This window comes from Talpa europaea (assembly GCF_964194135.1).
Source record: "Talpa europaea genome assembly, chromosome: 6".
Classification (NCBI taxonomy): Eukaryota; Metazoa; Chordata; class Mammalia; order Eulipotyphla; family Talpidae; genus Talpa; species Talpa europaea.
The window spans coordinates 63117665-63136310 of NC_140072.1; the positions used below are offsets into that span (position 1 = coordinate 63117665).

General features: G+C 35.1%; 1 protein-coding gene across 1 annotated transcript in view; it reads left to right on the plus strand.

Annotated features, from left to right (window-relative positions):
- WDPCP (WD repeat containing planar cell polarity effector) overlaps window positions 1-18646 on the plus strand; it is a gene marked incomplete at both ends in the record, with an annotated part of 230571 nt that overhangs the window by 57694 nt on the left and 154231 nt on the right. Inside the window, one exon of the mRNA XM_084234852.1 lies at window positions 10142-10751. Within this exon, the coding sequence (XP_084090978.1) occupies window positions 10142-10751 (610 nt within the window). The remainder of the gene's footprint in view (window positions 1-10141; window positions 10752-18646) is intronic.

Sequence of the window (18646 nt, forward strand, 5' to 3'; positions counted from 1 at the left end):
TTGATTGATACATACATACGTACAAGCACTGGGTACAGTCAGAAGCACGGGAGGGTGAGAGAATTCACTAGAGCCAGAGCAGAGAGCACAGCAGGCAGAAGGACCGAAGTACACTGCTGAGGGGAGCAGCGGGTGGCAGGAGAGGTCTGCGCGCCATGTGGGATCCTCCTCAGATGGCCGGGGAGCAGCCGGGGATCGAACTGGCGCTGCAGAGACTTCTGGCAGCTTCGCAACCCAGCATTCAACCACTGCGCCACCAGGGAGGCCCAGAATTATTTCTTCTTATTCATTGTTTGTATATACAAAATGCAACAGATTTTTTTACGTTGATTTGTAACCTGCCACTCTTCTGTATTCATTTAGTTTCTAATAGGTTTTTGGTGGCGTCTTTAGGGGTTTCTATATACAGTGTAATACCAGCTACAAACAACAATTTCACTTCTTTTTTCCCCCAACATGGAGTCCTTTATTTCCTTTTGTTGTCTGAGTGCTCTAGCTGAACCCTCCAAAACTAAATTAATCAGAAGTGATGTGGGTCTCTTTTTCTTATTCCTGATTTTAAAGGGAAGGCTTTTGATTTTTCATGATTCAGGCTTATACTAGATATGTGTTTGCAATATATGACCTTTATTATATCAAGGTAGGTTCCTTCAGTTTCCATCTTGTTTAGAGTTTATATCATAGATGGTGCTGAATCTTTTCTCTGTATTTCGTTACTATCACATGATTTTATCTTTTCTTTTGTTGATGATATGTATTACCTTGATGATTTAAGTATATTAAACTATCCTTGCATCCCTGGGATAAATCCTACTTGATCATGATGTTTAATGCTTATAATGTATTGTTGAATTTGATTTGCTAGTATTTTGTTGAAAATTTTCACATAAATATTCATCGTGGATATGGCTGAGGTTTTCTTGTGCTATCTTTGGATTCAGTATTAGGGTAATGTTGTACATTTAATGCTGCACGTTTAATGTTCATTAAATGTATTAGGGAGCATGTCCTCTTCTTGGGTTCTTAGAAATAACTTCAGCAGGGTGGGTATAAGCTTTTCTTTGAAGATTTAATAGAATTTGTTCGTAAAGCCCTTTGGTCTTTTGTTTTGGGGAAGATTTTTGATTAATGTTTCAATTTTCATGATTATGATCAGTTTATTCAACTTTTCTGTTTCTTCTTGGTTTAGTCTTGGTGAACTTTATTCCAGAAATTTGTCCACTTCTTCAAGGTCAACGAATTTATCAGTCTGTAATTATTCATAGAAATCGCTTATGATCCTTTGTGTATCTGCAGTAATTTTTCCACTTTCATTTTTAATTGTTTATTAATGTTTCTCTCATCTTTATCGGTTTTATTTGTCAGTTTTGTTTATCTTCCTGAAGAGTCAAGTTAGTTTAATTGTTTTACGAGTGCTCTTTTTAAATTTTTATTGTCATTCTTATTTTTATTATTTCCCCCCTTCTACTTAAGGTTTTGTTTTCTTTTTCAGGTTGTTTCAAGGCTGGCTAATATTAAGTTATTTATTTGAGATTTCTTGTTTCTTAAAGTAGGCCTGGATTGTAATTATCTTCCCTCTTATGACTGCTTTTGCTGCATGCCACAAATTCTTGTACCTTGCATCCTCATTTTCACTAGTCTTACAGTATTTTTTTATTTCTGATTTAATTTCCTCTTTATCCAGTAGCTATTAAGCAGGATGTTGTTTAATCACCATGTATTTGAGGTTTTTCTATAGTTGATTTCTAGTTTTAAGGCATTGTGGTCAGAAAGAGTACTTGATATGATTTCAGTCTTCGTAGTGTTATTGACAGTTTACTTGTATCCTGACAGATGGTGTATTCTTGACATTTTTTTATGTGCACTTAAAATGTATATGAGCAGTTTTTGAGTGGGGTGCTCTGTAGATGTATATTAAGACTATTTGGTCTGGCTCCTTATTTATAGCTATTGTTTATTTATTCACATTTATTTATTGTTTATTTATCAACATGTCTTGTTGATCTGCCCATAGTTGTTAAGTGGTTATATTATAAATCCTCTAGTGTTTTTGTGTCCTGACAATATTATGCTTTATTTCTGTTAACTATTAATAATTGCTGTGTATATCTTGGTGCTCAATCACTTGGCGCATATGTATTTATTAGTGTTATTTCTTCATGTTTTATTAGACCCTTAATCATAATGTAGTATCCATATCTATCTATTGCTACCTTTTCAAATTGGAAATCCATTTTATCTCATATAAGTATTGCTATTCCTGACATTTTATGATTGCTATTGCTTGTAGTATTGCCTTCTAGTCTGTAACTGTTAGTCTGTTTGTCTTTGTTGGTAATATTAGTTTCCTGTAAACAGCAGAAAGTTGGCCTTTGTTTTGAAATACTCTCACCCACTCTACCACCTAATACCTTTAATTGTTAAATTCAACCCATTTCAATTTAAGGTGATTATTGAGACATAAATGCTCATTGTCATTGTGTTATTATTTTTTAATTATTTTAATATGATTTTGTCCTTTTATTTTTTATCTTCCTTTTATGTTTTTAGATTCCATTTCCATTATCTTTACATATTAACTTCTATTGATTTTTGTTTGAATGTTCTGCTGAGACTAGTGTATGATAGACTTTTTTTGTGGCCCATTGTATTATTTGATCTCAAACCTGGTCTGATAGGCCACATTTTTATTCTCCTATTTCCCCACATTGTATAATTTAAGTGTCTGTTACCTCAAGATTTGTTATTGCTTCATAAAAATACTTTTAATACTTTTTCCATGTCTAGGATGGTGTTGATATCTTCTTTAATTTTTGCTATTCATTGAAGCTGTTTACCTTCCCTTCTGCCTTGAATGATAGTCTTGTAGGATAAATATTTTAGGCGGAAATCTTTTTCTCTGAGTAGTTTTAATGTCTCCTGTCTTTCCCTTCTTACTTGTAAGGTTTCCATTGAAAAGTTCACGGGCTGTTTAATAGGTATTCCCTTACAAGTTACTCTTCTTTATCTTGATGCTTTTAAAAATCTGTCCTTGTTATTGGTTTGATTATATTTCAATAGCTTAATGTGGCTAGTCTTTGTGTGTTGGTCTAGTATTGTTTTGTTTGGAAGTCTTGGACTTCTTGGATCAGGGCAACTGACTGAGATGGTTCTCAGCAATTATTTCTTAATATACATTTTATACTCCTTTCTCTTTCTCTTCTTGTTCTGGAACCCATATGATATAAAGATATTATTTCTCTTGAGGTTTTTCCAAAGAGTTCTTACACTGTTTTCACTTTTTTAAATTCTCTTTTCTCTTTGTTATTCTATTTTTTTGCTCTCTATCACTGTGCTTTCAGGCTTGCTAGTTCTCTCCATTACTGGCATTTGTCACTTGTGGGGCTCTCTGTCATATTTTTTAATTCAGGTATAGTAGTTTTTATGTCCATTAGTTCTACAGTAGTTATAACAGCCTCAACTTTCTTGATCTGTATTATTTTACTGGTTTTGATGTTTTTTTCTTAATTTGGCAAGCATGGTTATCATTGTTACCTTGAACCCCTCCTAAATCATATGTCACAGTTCTACTGGATTGAGACTTCTCTCCAGTTATTTTTTTTTTTGTATTAGTATTTGTGATATGTTCTTTCTTTTCATTTTTAGTTTTATTGTGTGTAATAGGAAGTTTTTTTTTAAGTAGTTTTTTTTTTTTTTAAGATTTATATATTTATTTATATAAGCACTGGGTAGTCAGAAGCGCGGGAGGGTAAGAGAACTCACCAGAGCCAGAGCAGGGAGCAGAGCAGGCAGAAGGACTGAAGCACACTGTCTAGGGGAGCAGCGGGCAGCAGGAGAGGTCTGTGCGCCATGTGGGACCCTCACCCAGTGGCCGGGGATCGAACCGGCGCTGCAGAGGCTGCAGGCAGCTTTGCAACCCAGCGCTCAATCGCTGCGCCACCGGGGAGGCCCAGTTTTCTCTTTTTTTTAAATCTTAATAAATTGGTTTTATGCCCCGCCTATAAAAGGCTGGATATAATCCTTGGTATTGGACCCAGGTTTTTTATAAATTGATTTTTATAAATTGATAACTGTTCAAATGACCTGGGCACTGGTTCTGATGTAAAGGGTGAAATGTAGAAAGGAACTGGGGCAGTAGGGCACCAAAGGGTTGCCTCCAGTTAGGATTAAGGATTCGAGCTTTCTACAGTGCTGTGGGTACCCAAGTTGCATAGTAAGAATCCACAGTGATTCCCCCATCTCCCTTGAACCAACCCTTAAACCAAACCATCTCATACTTGTTTCTTGCCAGCCTCACCCTCTAAACTGTGGTGCTAGGTGATGGCTACAATTAAGACTGGACAACAAACTGGGAATTGATCTCTTTGTTTTCTGAGTATTGGGTCTTACTATGGGGCATGTGTTCCTGTTGTGATGATCCAGGTATTTCAAAATTTTCATTAGTGAGAATATTCAATCTTGTCTTAGTTTTTGTCCCTAATTTGGGGAAGGCAGGTATTTGGCATAACACAGCCAATGGATGCCTTTTCTGTGCGAGGACACATAGGTGATCCAACCAGACTCTCACCACCAGTTCAGACTTCAGAACTTAAGCCCCAGGCTTAAGCCAGGAATCATCACTTTATACCTTTACTTCTGTAGTTCTGCAGTGGTGCACCCTCTGTCTTGCCTGCTGACTTTCTGCACCCCCTTCTCCAGTGTAATGCCCATTTTTAAAGGTTCCTGATGTTGAGCTATGCCCTTGAGTTAGCAGAGGAACTTCATATAGCAACTGCTTCTCTTTCTCATAGGTTGTACTGTGCTGGTATCATTCTAAACATTGCTTAATTATAGTTTTTCCTACCCCTTTCCACCATTTGCTCCTGATGTATGCAAATAGTCATCCATTTATCTTTCAGTGGTTGTTTTCTTACTTTTGTTACTCTCGGTTTTATGTGGAAGAAGCAATCCCAGTGCCTTCACTCTGCTGCCAGCTTGCCAGATTCCAGTATTTTCTTTTTATATAATATAATTAATATATGGACTTACGGACATTTGAGTTGAGGGACTTTATAAATTGTAATTATTCTTTTGGAAGCTCAAATTGTTTTATCTTTGGCCAGTAGGAGGCTCTTCAATGTAGCCCCTCTATTTGCCATAACCTCAGTTTCCTTGGCTAGCTCCCTGATACTTGGTATAATTTTTTCCTTTCTTATGCATTTCTTGCCACAGCCTTGGTAATAGCCATTTTATCAATAAACTCTCTTTTATTTTAATGAAAAATTGTATTTTTAGGTCCAAATTGGGAGTGAGGTACATTTTATTGTCATTATTGGGTTGGTTATTGTTTCTACATTTCTGTAATAGAAAGAGATAGAGATTTTATACATACATGTATTCATGGTGAGTTCGTAGTTATACTTCTTACTCAAATACAGAATTTTGTGATTTTAATTTAACCTCTTCTGGGTTAAATCTGTATCTCCTCTATTCCACACCAAAAATCCTAGTTTGCAGGGAGGAACAGGGGATGAACTATAATATCCCATAATTTGTTACTTGTTTTATCCTACAGTACACATATACCAGTCTTAGAATAGTCATACTATCAGTAACTAATATAAATTAAAAGAACATTCCAAAACATTTTGCCAGTATCTTTTTCACATCTCCCCCTTTCATTTTTAAGCAGTAATTTTTTTAAAAAATTAATTGATTTTTAACTGAGGCAATTTTGGGGTATGCCCATCAGGTACTACCACCATAGTGCTTTATTTGCATATTTGGAAAATGTACTCATTACATCCACTCCTCTTTCACTTTTTAATCCATGTCTGGTTGCCCATGGGCTTTTGGTTTTTCTTTTTAGTCGAACTGTGTCTTTCATATAGGGATTTAGAGAGGTTCAAAACATGGTGCCACCATTGCCACTTTGTTAGAATCAGGGATGTTGTATTCATGGTTGTAACAGACACTTTTAGTTTGAACAAACTTTTTGTGAAAGGTGAAGCCCTGTGGTTAGAGTCATGTTTTTGCACATGTATATCCAGTTATTCCAGTGCTACTTGTTTAAAAGACTATCCTTTCTCCATTGAACTACCATTGCTCCTTTGTCAAAGAAGCGTTCACTATATTTATGTCAACTGAGCTTATCCGTGGGTCTATTTCTGGGCTCTTTTCTGTTCCACTGATCTATTTGGCTTTTTTCATGAAATAACTTTTTTATATAGGTTGTATTGACTGTTGTTACAAGTAAGTCTGTGAATTGAAGGGTTTTATTAGTAGACACATACAAGTTGGTGACCTTCTCATACCAAAAAATATGGATGAAGAATGTTTATACTTCCAAGTAGATATATTCATTTTTTCTAAGCTAATAAAACATTTATAAAGTTGTCTCTAGTATCCATGGGGAATTGATTCCAAGAACCCTCAAACCTTACCCAAATAGATACCAGAAAATGTTGATGTTCATTCAAATCCCTTTTCTAAAGTGGTATACTATTTGCATGTAACCTATGCACTTTCTCTGTATACCTTAAATCATCTCCAGATGACTTAATGCCTTATATGATGTAAATGTTATGTAGTTAATTGTTATAATGTATACTTCAGGAAATAATGACCACAAAGAAAGTCTGTACATGTTGAGTACAACTGCGTCCATAGTATGCATGTTTTAGTTTGTGCTTGGTTAAATCTATGGTTGTGAAAGCTGAGAAATATGGAAGACCATTTATATTTATCCTGTATACAAATGTCAGATTTCATTGAAAGCTATTTACAAATAAGACGGATAAGATGTGGAACAATAGGGAACTCTCATACATGCTTATTAGAAAGTATATTAGTCACTAAGGAAGCAACTTAGAAACAGCTAATGTAATTGAAGGTGTGAGTCTCCTACATTAGGAAAAACTGGTCTATGTGTACAGGAGATACATACAGTAAAGAAACATTGTTTGTAATAAGAAAAAAAATTCAAAATAAATATCTACTAACTGGAGATTGAAAGCATATTTTGTGTCATATTTAGAGGGTCAAATGGTATGCAGAGATTCAAATGAAGCTTTAATTAAATGCCAAAAGAATAAAATTGAGCCAAAATGAATTATGGTATGATGCAGTATAGCAAATTTTAAAACATCATTTTAAAACATTAAAAACAATGCTATGTATTGTTTGGGGTCTTCTAGCTTAGTACAGTAATAATATGCATAGGAATGAATACCAAATTTATGACAGCATTGCCTCTGGGAAAGTAGGGAAGAATGAGATCTAGCAGGTTTGAACTGAATCAGTTTCATTTCTTTAAATAAACTTTATAAAGCTGGTTTTTGCACTTACTATATTGTTCTCTTTGCTTTTATGAGTGTCTTCAATGTTTCACTGTAAAAATGAAGTATACTTTTTATCCCCCATTCCTAAAAATTTCTGCAAAATGAGATGGGGTGTGGATTTATAAGAATTTTGGTTGCTGCAAGGACTTTTTTAAGTAATCTGGGTAGATTACTACTAGTAAATGCTTTTACTATTAGTGAATGCTTTTAGTTCCAGAAAAGGCCACTCCAAATATTTTTTTCCCTGATTTTTATGTTGTGTAATCATTTCAAAAGTGCCTCTCTACTTAAACCTGAAACTAGAATCTTGAGCCTATTTCCTAATTGCTTTCCAGCTTTCTATTTTCTCAATTTGAAAATATCTTTCAGAGGAGGCATCAGTTACATTGCCTGCTTATACCTTTCCTCCTTTATACTGTTTTTCCTTTGATGATGTTTGGATCAATTGTTTTTTCAAATTTGGATTTTTAAGAATAAAGATGAAACCTCTCTGTGCATTTTTCCGACTTACTTTACCCTTAAAGCTGACTGATTTAAACTTACACATTTCCTATCAGGACTAATACTCCCAACTTGCTTGAATTGGATAAGTCTAAGACCTTTAGGATTCCCTTTTATCTTTCCTTCCCTTTCTTAGCTTGGATTTTTTTAATTCTTGCCATTTCTGTCTTTACCACACAGTTTTCTTAAAATAGGAAAACAGTGGCCACCTCGTCCATCTCTCTTTGGTATTACACTCTTCCTTTATTTGCCACTTCGAGGCTTGAAGAGCCTTTGTCTTAACTAACACTGCATGTGTTTCCGTGCTTTTCTTCCTGCATCACCTTCCTATTACTCCAGAATTAAAGCAGAGATCTTTTATTTTATATTTTCAGACTTCCAGCAGGTCATCACTACATGTTATAAAAGTCTTTTTTATAATCTCTTAATTATCTATATTATTCTTCCCATCTCATCCCTATTCACTGTATCTTTGCTAGAACTTTTACCCTGTTCTTTATCACAGGCATTCCCACTTGAATTCTGATGACCAATTCTTGAAACCTCTGGCATATATTTTAAGAATTTTTAAACTATTTTTAGATCTCAGAATTTTCCAAGTCTGGAGAGTACCTAAAGATTGGATTAAGACTAAGAAACCTAGTGATTTCTCCTCTCAGGTATGGTCCCCATAAAATTTCCACCAGCAGTGTAGGAGAGTTCGTTTTTCTCTATCTCCTCGCCAACATTTGTTGTTGCCAGTTTTTCAATATGTGCCGTTCTCACTGGTGTGAGGTAGTATCTCATTGTGGGTTTGATTTGCATTTCCCTGATTATAAGTTATGTTGAGCATTTTTTCAAGTACCCGTTGGTGGTGGGAATTCTGTGGAGACTACACCTGAGAGGAGAAATCACATGTTGCGCAAAAATGAACAATGATGTAAATATATGTAAATTTGCATTAAAAATAAATAGAATATACTATAATTTAATGTTTTAGTAAATAAATAAGGTTAAAACCAGAAGGAAAATTAAACAAAAAAAGAATCCTAGTGAGAGAAGGAAATAAGGGAATTCTGGATCACAAAGTGGATAGAGAAAGATGACCATGCCTAGTGAAGGTGGGAGTAGACTTGAGCTGAAATTCATCTTGCTAGGGTACATGAATATTGCCAGGCAAAATCCTCTTTTTTCTTCTTTTTGGATTTTTCCCTTTCCTTTGTACTTTTTTTCAGGGCGTTGTCACTTAACATTTCGCACTTTACTACACACCATATTTTTCATTCTTTATCTTAGTATTACATCTCAACTTGATCATCTCCTGACTAGTACTTCAAAGTAAGTTCATTTGAGGAAGAAAAACTGACAGCATAATTATAAAATTAATAATATGAATGGTGCCTTAGTATATGCAAGATTGGATTTTGAAAAGATGACTTTTTCATATTTTGAAATAATTACATAATTGTTTTGGGTGTTTTAAACTTGTTTGCAAATTATCAGCTAACAAAATGTCTTCCAGCTTGCAACATTTGTTAACACATTTTTTCCCATATACTTCTTCAACCAGTAGTGTACACTTTAAGTACTTTTTAAAAACTGCTGAGAATGCAGGTACAATACTTCAATCTCATAATCTTGGTCCATCACACTGGGATTTTCCTAGAAAAATTGAATGGCTGAGTTTTCTTCCCTTGTACCTCATTGCCATATTTTACCTCTGTCCATTTTTATTGATGAATATCTGTCTTTAATAGGTATTAATTTTTTTATTTTAAAATCATTACATTTTTATATGTATTAGATTATTGTTTCTATTTTCATTTGTAGTTAACAATCCCTTATATCCTTTCTGATTAAAATTTTATTTCTATAAGACTGTTAACAGAGTTCTAAAGTTTTTTCCTTTGTCTACAAATTGGAATTACATTTCTGGTAATTTCAGAACTGTGAGGAGTGGATAAAAAAGAGATTAAATGGTTTAAAGTCTTTTATTCACCCCAGAAAAATTAATATGTAATTTTTTTATATTCTGCTAACCATATTATTTTACTAAAAACCTACCTTATTAGTCTTATATATTCAATGGGATATTTTTTCTATAGATTATTTACAGATGTTCCAAAACAAACTGTTAAAATCTTGTATTTTTATTTCTACAGCTGTGCTACATATGTATTCTTTGTGATATATCTAGATATAGAATATATAGGTATAGATATGGCTACACATACATGTTGCTGATGGTGTTCAATAAGATGCCTGATTAATATGCAAGTCTATGTATGACAGCTGAAGAAAGTCATGGTCTCTCTGAACATACTTAATACATTTTTTTACAGGTTCTGAGTTCTGTACGCACAGAATGGGATCCATTGGATGTTTGCTTTGGCACCAAACAACCTTATCAGGTGTTCACAGTGGAGCACTCCGTCAGTGTAGACAAAGAGCCCATGGCTGATAGCTGCATCTACGAATGTGTTCGGAACAAAATCCAGTGTATATCAGTCACCAGAATACCACTAAGATCGAAGGCCATTAGCTGCTGCAGGAATGTTACTGAAGACAAATTGATTCTGGGCTGCGAAGATTCTTCAATTATTCTTTATGAAACTCACCGTAGAGTGACTCTTTTAGCCCAGACTGAACTGTTGCCTTCATTAATAAGCTGCCACCCAAGTGGTGCCATTCTGCTAGTTGGCAGCAATCAAGGGGAGCTGCAAATTTTCGATATGGCTCTATCCCCTATTAACAGCCAGCTCTTGGCTGAAGACTGCTCACCCAGGGAGACTCTGCAATTCAATAAATTATTTGATGTCTCCAGCAGTCTTGTCCAAATGCAGTGGATAGCTCCTCAGGGTGTTGCTCAGAAGCCTGAAAGTGGGGAAATCTATGACCACCTCTTCCTCAGGTTTGACAGAGGACCTTTGGGTGTTCTTTTATTTAAACTTGGTAAGTCAAGGAAGTTGGTAAGTAATTTGAAGTGTTTATGATGGTGACATTATATATAGTTAAAGCAATGTAACTATTCTTGGAATGTTGATTTTTCTATTTGTTATCCCATAAATATTCTTGCCTGTCAAACATTTCATATAGTTTCCTCAAGAAGAATTTATGATGATTTTCTAAATGTCAAGGAACTTTATATATGGAAGAATTAGATATTGAAGGATTTGGAAATTACACTAATTATCCATTGTTATGAATAAAAAGCCTAAACTTTCACATTTGATACTCTCCAAAATAAACTTATACTAAAACAAATTATTTAATAGGTATGTGAATATTTAAAAAGGTACTTGGTATGTCCTTTAAAAAAAATTCTTGGTTGTTAGTAACATAATTTTTTTTGGATTAAAATTATTTTAGCTTAATGGATAGGTTGCTTCCCAGATTGGAATTGTGTAAAGCAAATGTTTTAACAGAAGAAATAAGCAAATATTTAGTCAGAAATTGCTAATGATACATGTCTTATTTATCTTGTTTCCCTTGTGGATGAAAATATGTAAAGGGACTTAACAGTACTGTCATGTGTCACTTAATGACAGGATATGATTTAAGAAATACATTGTTGAGTGAATTCATCATTGTGTGAACATTACAGAGTGTACTTACACAATCCTAAGTGGTACAGCCTCTTACACATCTAGGCCGTTACATAGGGACCATCATGACTATGTGGTCCATTGTTGTTACGTAGCAGATGACAATATGCCCTTTTCAATGAGGAGACTTTAAAATAAAATTTTAGTATTATGATTTGTTTGCCTTTTATAGTTTTGCATTACCAGTTTTGCCCTGAAATACATGATATTATTTAGATAGTTTTGCATAGTCTAACATTCTTTAAAGAACCTTACTTAGGCTTTTAAAAAACAGATTTTAATTAATGCACATCATGGCTACTTGAACACACAGAAAGTAAATACATTTTAAAACCTCTTAGAGGATTTGACACTGTGGCACAAAGTTAAGATTTTAATGCATCTTCTGGCCTCTAAAATTCAACACATGAAATAAGTCTAATGAAAATAATTAACCTGAAAGATATAATTAGAGGGCTATGTTCTTTCCACATAATAAATATGCAACAAAATCTATTCATAATGTTCTTATTGTGCAAGAAAAAAAATGCTTGGAATCTCATTTATTCCAAAATAGTCCAGATCTACTTTGCCCAGCTGCATGTTCAACAGTTGTATGTCTCCATACACAACATTTATTAAAGTGGATGTTAGATGTTTTACATGTCTGTTAAAAGACATGCATGTACACAGGCATGTACAAGCACACACGTTCACACATTCAGACACTCACTCATATTCTCTAAATTACCCAGTTACCTGTCAAATAGCAGGCTGCCTGCCCACATACACCTAGCTTGTCTTCAGCCCTCCCTGTGGGCCTGCTCACAACAGCTTTACAAAAAGCACAGCTTTCTCTTCCTATCTCTAGCACATTTGCCTTCTTACTAAAGTAAACAGGCTCTCAGTGTAGGGATTTAGAGGGCTTCCTGCTAATTGCCAGCTTGTAAACTTAATTGGACTGTCTCCCTGGGCGCTGTTCCTAAATCAATTAGGCAATGAGTTGGCTGTCACCTCTTTTTCCCAAGAAGGTCTCTTGGAAGAGAATTATCCAATAGAAGTCAAGCATTCAAATGAAAAGGTGATAACTTCTGCAACTGACATTTATCATAAATTTTATTTTCAATGTAACTCTTAAGTTTTATAGGATAGGACAGTTTTGCAGTCTTTCAGATTCTTTAAAAGATCTAAATATGAAAGTATCCCAGGACAGAAAAAGTTTTTGTCTGCATTTTTAATGTATTATAAGATTAATGTTTATTACAATTATTTTTCCTGAGTAGATTCCTTTAAACAGTAGATTCCAATTAACATTTTTTAAAAGAAAATCCTGTTTAAAGAACAGATTTTTCTTAGGATCTGCTACTAAATACATCCAAAAATTTAATATACTTCTTGAATTAACACAGTGCTGATTCTGGGCTTTCATGTGAAAATTTCATGTATAATTCAAGTTACTGCATATATAAGCAGGTAGTAGCATGTACAGTTTTCCCACTAGGGAGTATTTATGAGATTTTTTTCAGATGCTCGTTATGCAAGCCTTTGGAAAATCTGACATGAAAGGTGTAGCTTACAATTTAAGAAGCTGGTATAGATCATAGTTTAAAATAGAATGCTGTCACATGTAAACGTTGTAGTGGTTGGTGCCATTATGCTAGGATTTTTGGAATTTGACTCTTAGATTAGGTCAGTTAGTGTAATGTTGAAGACAAACTTTTTCTAAGACTAGAGCTTTCATTCTAAATCCTTATAATCATTGCACAAATGTGTTGGGGATTAAAAGGACATCACACTTTTATTAGAAGAATGCAAAGAACATGTCTTCCTCAGGAGAGAGCTAGAAGTGTCATCCTCCCACACGGAAGCCAAGAAGTACTGTTTTATGTAAAGCTATAATCAGATTTCCTTTACATGACAATCATTATCCCATATTTACACATACATAGACTGAGATTAATTTTTAAAAGAAGAGGCCCTAGTTATACTACTGAGACATTACAGCTTTTCCAGTTTCATCAGTACCTTTTTCAACCTTCACTGTTCTCTTTAAATCCATGCGATCTGCCCCTGCCCTCTGTAGAGAACCTGACCAGTTTTTCCTCACCATCCACCCACCCAATGAACCATTTATCTACTTACATAAGTCTTCTCAATTCATTGGGAAAAGAGCCTTTCCCCTGTCCAAGACTAGTTCTACCACTAGTTACACTGGATCCCATAACATTACCTTTGTACCTTTACTTTGTCACCCTCCCAACTCCTCCCACAATTCTTGCTACATCAGTGTCACCATAAAACAAACTTTATTAAAATTTTTCCATCCTGTTATTAATTGTATGCTTATAGTCAAATAAACATAATTGTGTTCACCTTTCATACATCATCTTCTCATTGAAATAACAGTAAACACTGACTTTCTCTGCATTTTCACTTCTTATTCATTCCTGAAAGCACTGTATCCTAACTTCAGTGTTCTCCTGAAACTTCTCTTGAAAAAGTCACCAGGGACATCCCACTATATCTATATCTGTATCCTTATTTCCTTCTTATTTGATGGCTTTTCAGCATTGTGTGATTGCTGACCACTTCCATTCTCACTGCACTTCCCCTCTGTGACCCTAATTCAACTTTCTTCAACTTTTTATTTACTTCTGCATATTTAGGAAAATGTTGATGCTCTTTAGGGTTCCATTTTTAGCTTTCGTTTTATGCAGATTGAGAGTTTATTCTTAATTTAACTATCCCAACTTTCGCCTAGACTACCCTTAATTCCATATCCACATATTCACCTAGCTCCTGGGTACCTCCTTCTGGGTATATACAGATGTACCTCAGACACATGTGCAGACATGAAATCACTATCTTTCTCCCCAGACATGCTGTTCCTTCCATTCTCTCCATTTTGGTGGATGGCACAGTTATTCAGATGGAATCCCAAGTCAAAAGTCATCCTAGATGTGGTACATAAACACAATGGAATATTACTCAGCAATCAAAAAAGATAAACTCATGCCATTTGCAGCAACATGGATGGAGCTGGAAGGGCTCATGCTCAGCAAAATAAGCCAGAAAGAAAAAGAAAAATACCGGATGGTCTCACTCATAGCAGGAATTTAGAAAACCTAAATAAGGGACTAGGAAAAAGACTAATTATAATAAAGTAAAAATCAAAACAAGCAAATATAAACCAGAGACACACTACTACGGTGGGGAGGGGGAGGGAAGGAAGGATTAGGGTCAAAACAAGAAGGGTGGGGATTGTATGGGGAATATAACCAAGATGAAAATACATATTTGTGCAAAAATGAAAAATGATATAAAAATATATAAAATAAAAAAATTTAAATAAATGACACCACCTAATATAAAAAAAAAGTCATCCTAGAATCTTGCATCACCCCTATTGCCATATCCAAATAATTGCCATCTTGGGGCCTCCCTGATGGCGCAAGGGGTTAAGCACCACACTTTGAAGCAATCTACAGCCTCTGCAGCACAAGTTCGATCCCCAGCCAGCCAAAGAGCAACCCACATAGCAAGGCAGACCTCTCCTGTCTCTCCCAATGCTCCCCTCCGCAGTGTATTTCAGTCAGTCTGCTTGTTCTGTTCCCCTCTCTGTCTCTGGTGAATCCTCTCACTGCCCCCCCCCACCCACATCTCTGGCCTGTACCCCAGCTCTTGTATACATAAATAAATAAGTCTTTAAAATATAACAAAAAAAAATGCCGTCTAAATGTTATCAAAATCATCTCATTCTTTTCAGTTAGCTGTGATTACCTTAATCTAGAATTTCCCTATTGTACCACAATCAAGCAGTGCCCTCCATCTGTATTCTTCACCTTTTCAATCTTCCCCTCCCATCACTAGTTGGTTCCCCAAACTGCCAGCAGAGTTACCTAATTGCACAGATTTGGTCTTATAGTCTCTAACCTGAAATCCTTCAGTGGTTACTAAACACTTACCTGCTTCTCAGGGTTCTTTCCTGCTTGCTTCACTGGAGTAGTCCCCAATCATGGCATGTGCCGTCACAGGCCTTTCTTCCTTATGGCGGTGCTGATAATATTCCATCCCCTGGAGTGTCCCTACAGTGCTCTCATAGAGCAGGCAAAGTGGGGAAAAGGTTAAGTTTTCAAATGATAGTATTAAACAAGAAGCAACTAAAGCTAACTTCTTGCCTCTCAGGGGGCTTTGAAAATCACAGCTGTGTGTGTCTGTCACTCTCTAAAAAAACATGTATGATTTTTTTCTTAGTACTTTTGTAAGAAAAATGTTATTCAGTAGTTATTTTTAATGATATATTTAAATATTATACTTTACACTGGTGGTAATTATTAGTATAATTTATTGCTAGAAATGTCCAGAAAGAATGTTACTGTTCTTTTCAATAGAGACCATTCTCACAGGTAATAAGATGGTATCTCATTGTGGTTTGACCTGATGTAATGATGAGCTATTTTTCATGTACCTGTTGGAGAAGTGTCAGTTTAGCTTGTGCCCATTTTTTTTTTTTTGACTGGATTATTTGCTTTCTTTTTTGTTCAGTTGTATGAGTTCTTGGTAGATCTTGGATATCAGCCCTTTGTCAAATGTGTCTGTGCAAATAGTTTCTCCCATTCAGTGTCTTTTTGTTTTAGTGATAGTTACTTTATGCAGAAGCTTTTTAGTTTGATGTAGTCCTATTTATATTCACTTTTAATTCTCTTGCTGTTGGAGACAAATCCACAAAGATATCATTGAAGCCAATATCATGAAATGTTTTGCCTGTGTTTTCTTCAGTGTATTTTATGGCTTCTTGTCTTGATTTCACCTCTTTATTTAATACATTTGAATTGATTTTTGTGTTAGAAATGAGATGATGATCTGGTTTCATTGTTTTGCATGTGGCTGTCTAGGTTTCCCAGCACCAATTATTGCAGAGAATTTCCTTTCTCCAATGTATAATCTTGGTTCCTTTATAATTTTCATTGCATAGGTCATTCAATTTATTCAGTGTATATCTAGGTATTTAATTCTTTCTGATGTGATTTAAAATGGAATTGTTTTCTTGATTTCGTTCTCTTCTAGTTTGTTGTTAGCATATAGATACGTAACTGATTTTTGTAAATTTATTCTGTAAACTGCCATGTTATAGGGTTGATTATTTCAATTGGTTTTAAATGTAGTCTTTAGGGTTTTTATATGTATATTATCATATCTCCAAATAGTGATAGTTTTACTGCTTCTTTCCCACTTTGGATTCTTTTTTTTAAAATAATTTTTTTTCATTCTTTTCTTTTTTTATTTTTATTTTTATATTTTTAAATAATAAATTTTATTTTTATATTCCCCATACAATTGCAACCCCCCCCCATTTTGACCCCAATCCCTCCCCTCCTGCACCCCACCCCCCAAAAAGTGTCTCTGGTTCATAGTTTTTTGTTGATTTTGATTTTCACTTTCTTAAAGTTATTCATTTTCCTGGTCCCTTATTTAAGTTTTCTAGATTCCTGCTATGAGTGAGACCATCTGGTATTTTTCTTTTTCTTTCTGGCTTATTTTGCTGAGCATGATCCCTTCCAGTGCCATCCATGTTGCTGCAAATTGCATGTGTTTATCCTTTTTGAATGCTGAGTAATATTCCATGGTGTATATGTACCACATCTTCTTGATCCAGTCATCTGTTTTTGGGCATTTGGGCTGTTTCCAAAGCTTAGCTATTGTAAACAGTGCTGCTATAAACATAGGGGTGCAGGTGTTCTTTGGAATTGATGTTTCTGTGTCCTTTGGGTAAATACCTAGGAGTGGAATTGCTGGATCATATGGAAGCTCTATGTTTAGTAGGTCCAGAAATCTCCACACAGCTCTCCATAGTGGTTGGACCAGTTTGCACTCCCACCAACAGTGCAGAAGAGTTCCTTTTTCTCCACACCCTTGCCAACACTTGTTGTTGCTAGATTTTTTAATATGTGCCATTGTCACTGGTGTAAGATGGTATCTCATGGTAGTTCTGATTTGCATTTCCCTGATTACAAGTGATGTTGAACATTTTTTCATATGCCTGTTGGCCATTTGCATTTCCTCTTCAGAGAAGTTTCTTTTTAGCTCTTCTGCCCATTTTTTGACAGGATTATTTTCTTTGTTGTTGTTGAGTCTCATCAGCTCTTTGCAGATTTTTGTGATCAGTCCTTTATCATTAGTGTTGTGTGCAAAAATGTTCTCCCAGTTGGTGGGGTTTCTCTTTGTTTTCGTTATTGTCTCTTTTGCTGTACAGAAGCTCTTTAATTTGATGTAGTCCCAGCTGTTTATCTTTGCCTTCACTATCACTGCTTTGGGTGATGTGTCTGTAAAGATGTCTTTGATGTGCAAATCACGTAGTGTTTCGCCTATATTTCCTTCTATATATTTTATGGTTTCAGGTCTTATGTCTAGTTCTTTAATCCATTTTGAGTTGATTTTTGTGTATGGTGTGAGGAAGTGGTCAAGCTTCATTCTTTTGCATGTAGCGGCCCAGTTTTCCCAGCACCATTTATTGAACAGACTTTCTTTGCTCCAATGCGTATTCTTTGCTCCTTTGTCAAATATTAGTTGACAAATCTGTGGGTTTATTTCTGGATTTTCTATTCGATTCCATTGGGCTGTGTGTCTGTTCTTGTTACAATACCATGCAGTTTTTTTTTTAATTTCACAGTTTTTTATTTTTTATTAAGATTACATGCAAGTGAACTTTTAGAATTTTGAAAACTAGATCTTTTTTCTATCCATCTTTATCTTTTTTATAATAAATTTTATTTTTATATTCCCCATACAATTGCAACCCCCTTATTTTGACCCCAAACCCTCCCCTCCCCACCCCCTACCCCCCATAGAGTGTCTCTGGTTCATAGTTTTTTGTTGATTTTGATTTTCACTTTCTTATAGTTATTCATTTTCCTGGTCCCTTATTTAAGTTTTCTTGATTCCTACTATGAGTGAGACCATCCGGTACTATTCTTTTTCTTTCTGGCTTATTTCACTGAGCATGATCCCTTCCAGTGCCACACATGTTGCTGCAAACTGCATGTGTTTATCTTTTTTGAATGCTGAGTAATATTCCATGGTGTATATGTACCACATCTTCTTGATCCAGTCATCTATTTTTGGGCATTTGGGCTGTTTCCAAAGCTTAGCTATTGTAAACAGTGCTGCTATAAACATAGGTGTGTGGGTGCTCTTTGGAATTGATGTTTCTGTGTCCTTTGGGTAAATACCTAGGAGTGGAATTGCTGGATCCTATGGAAGCTC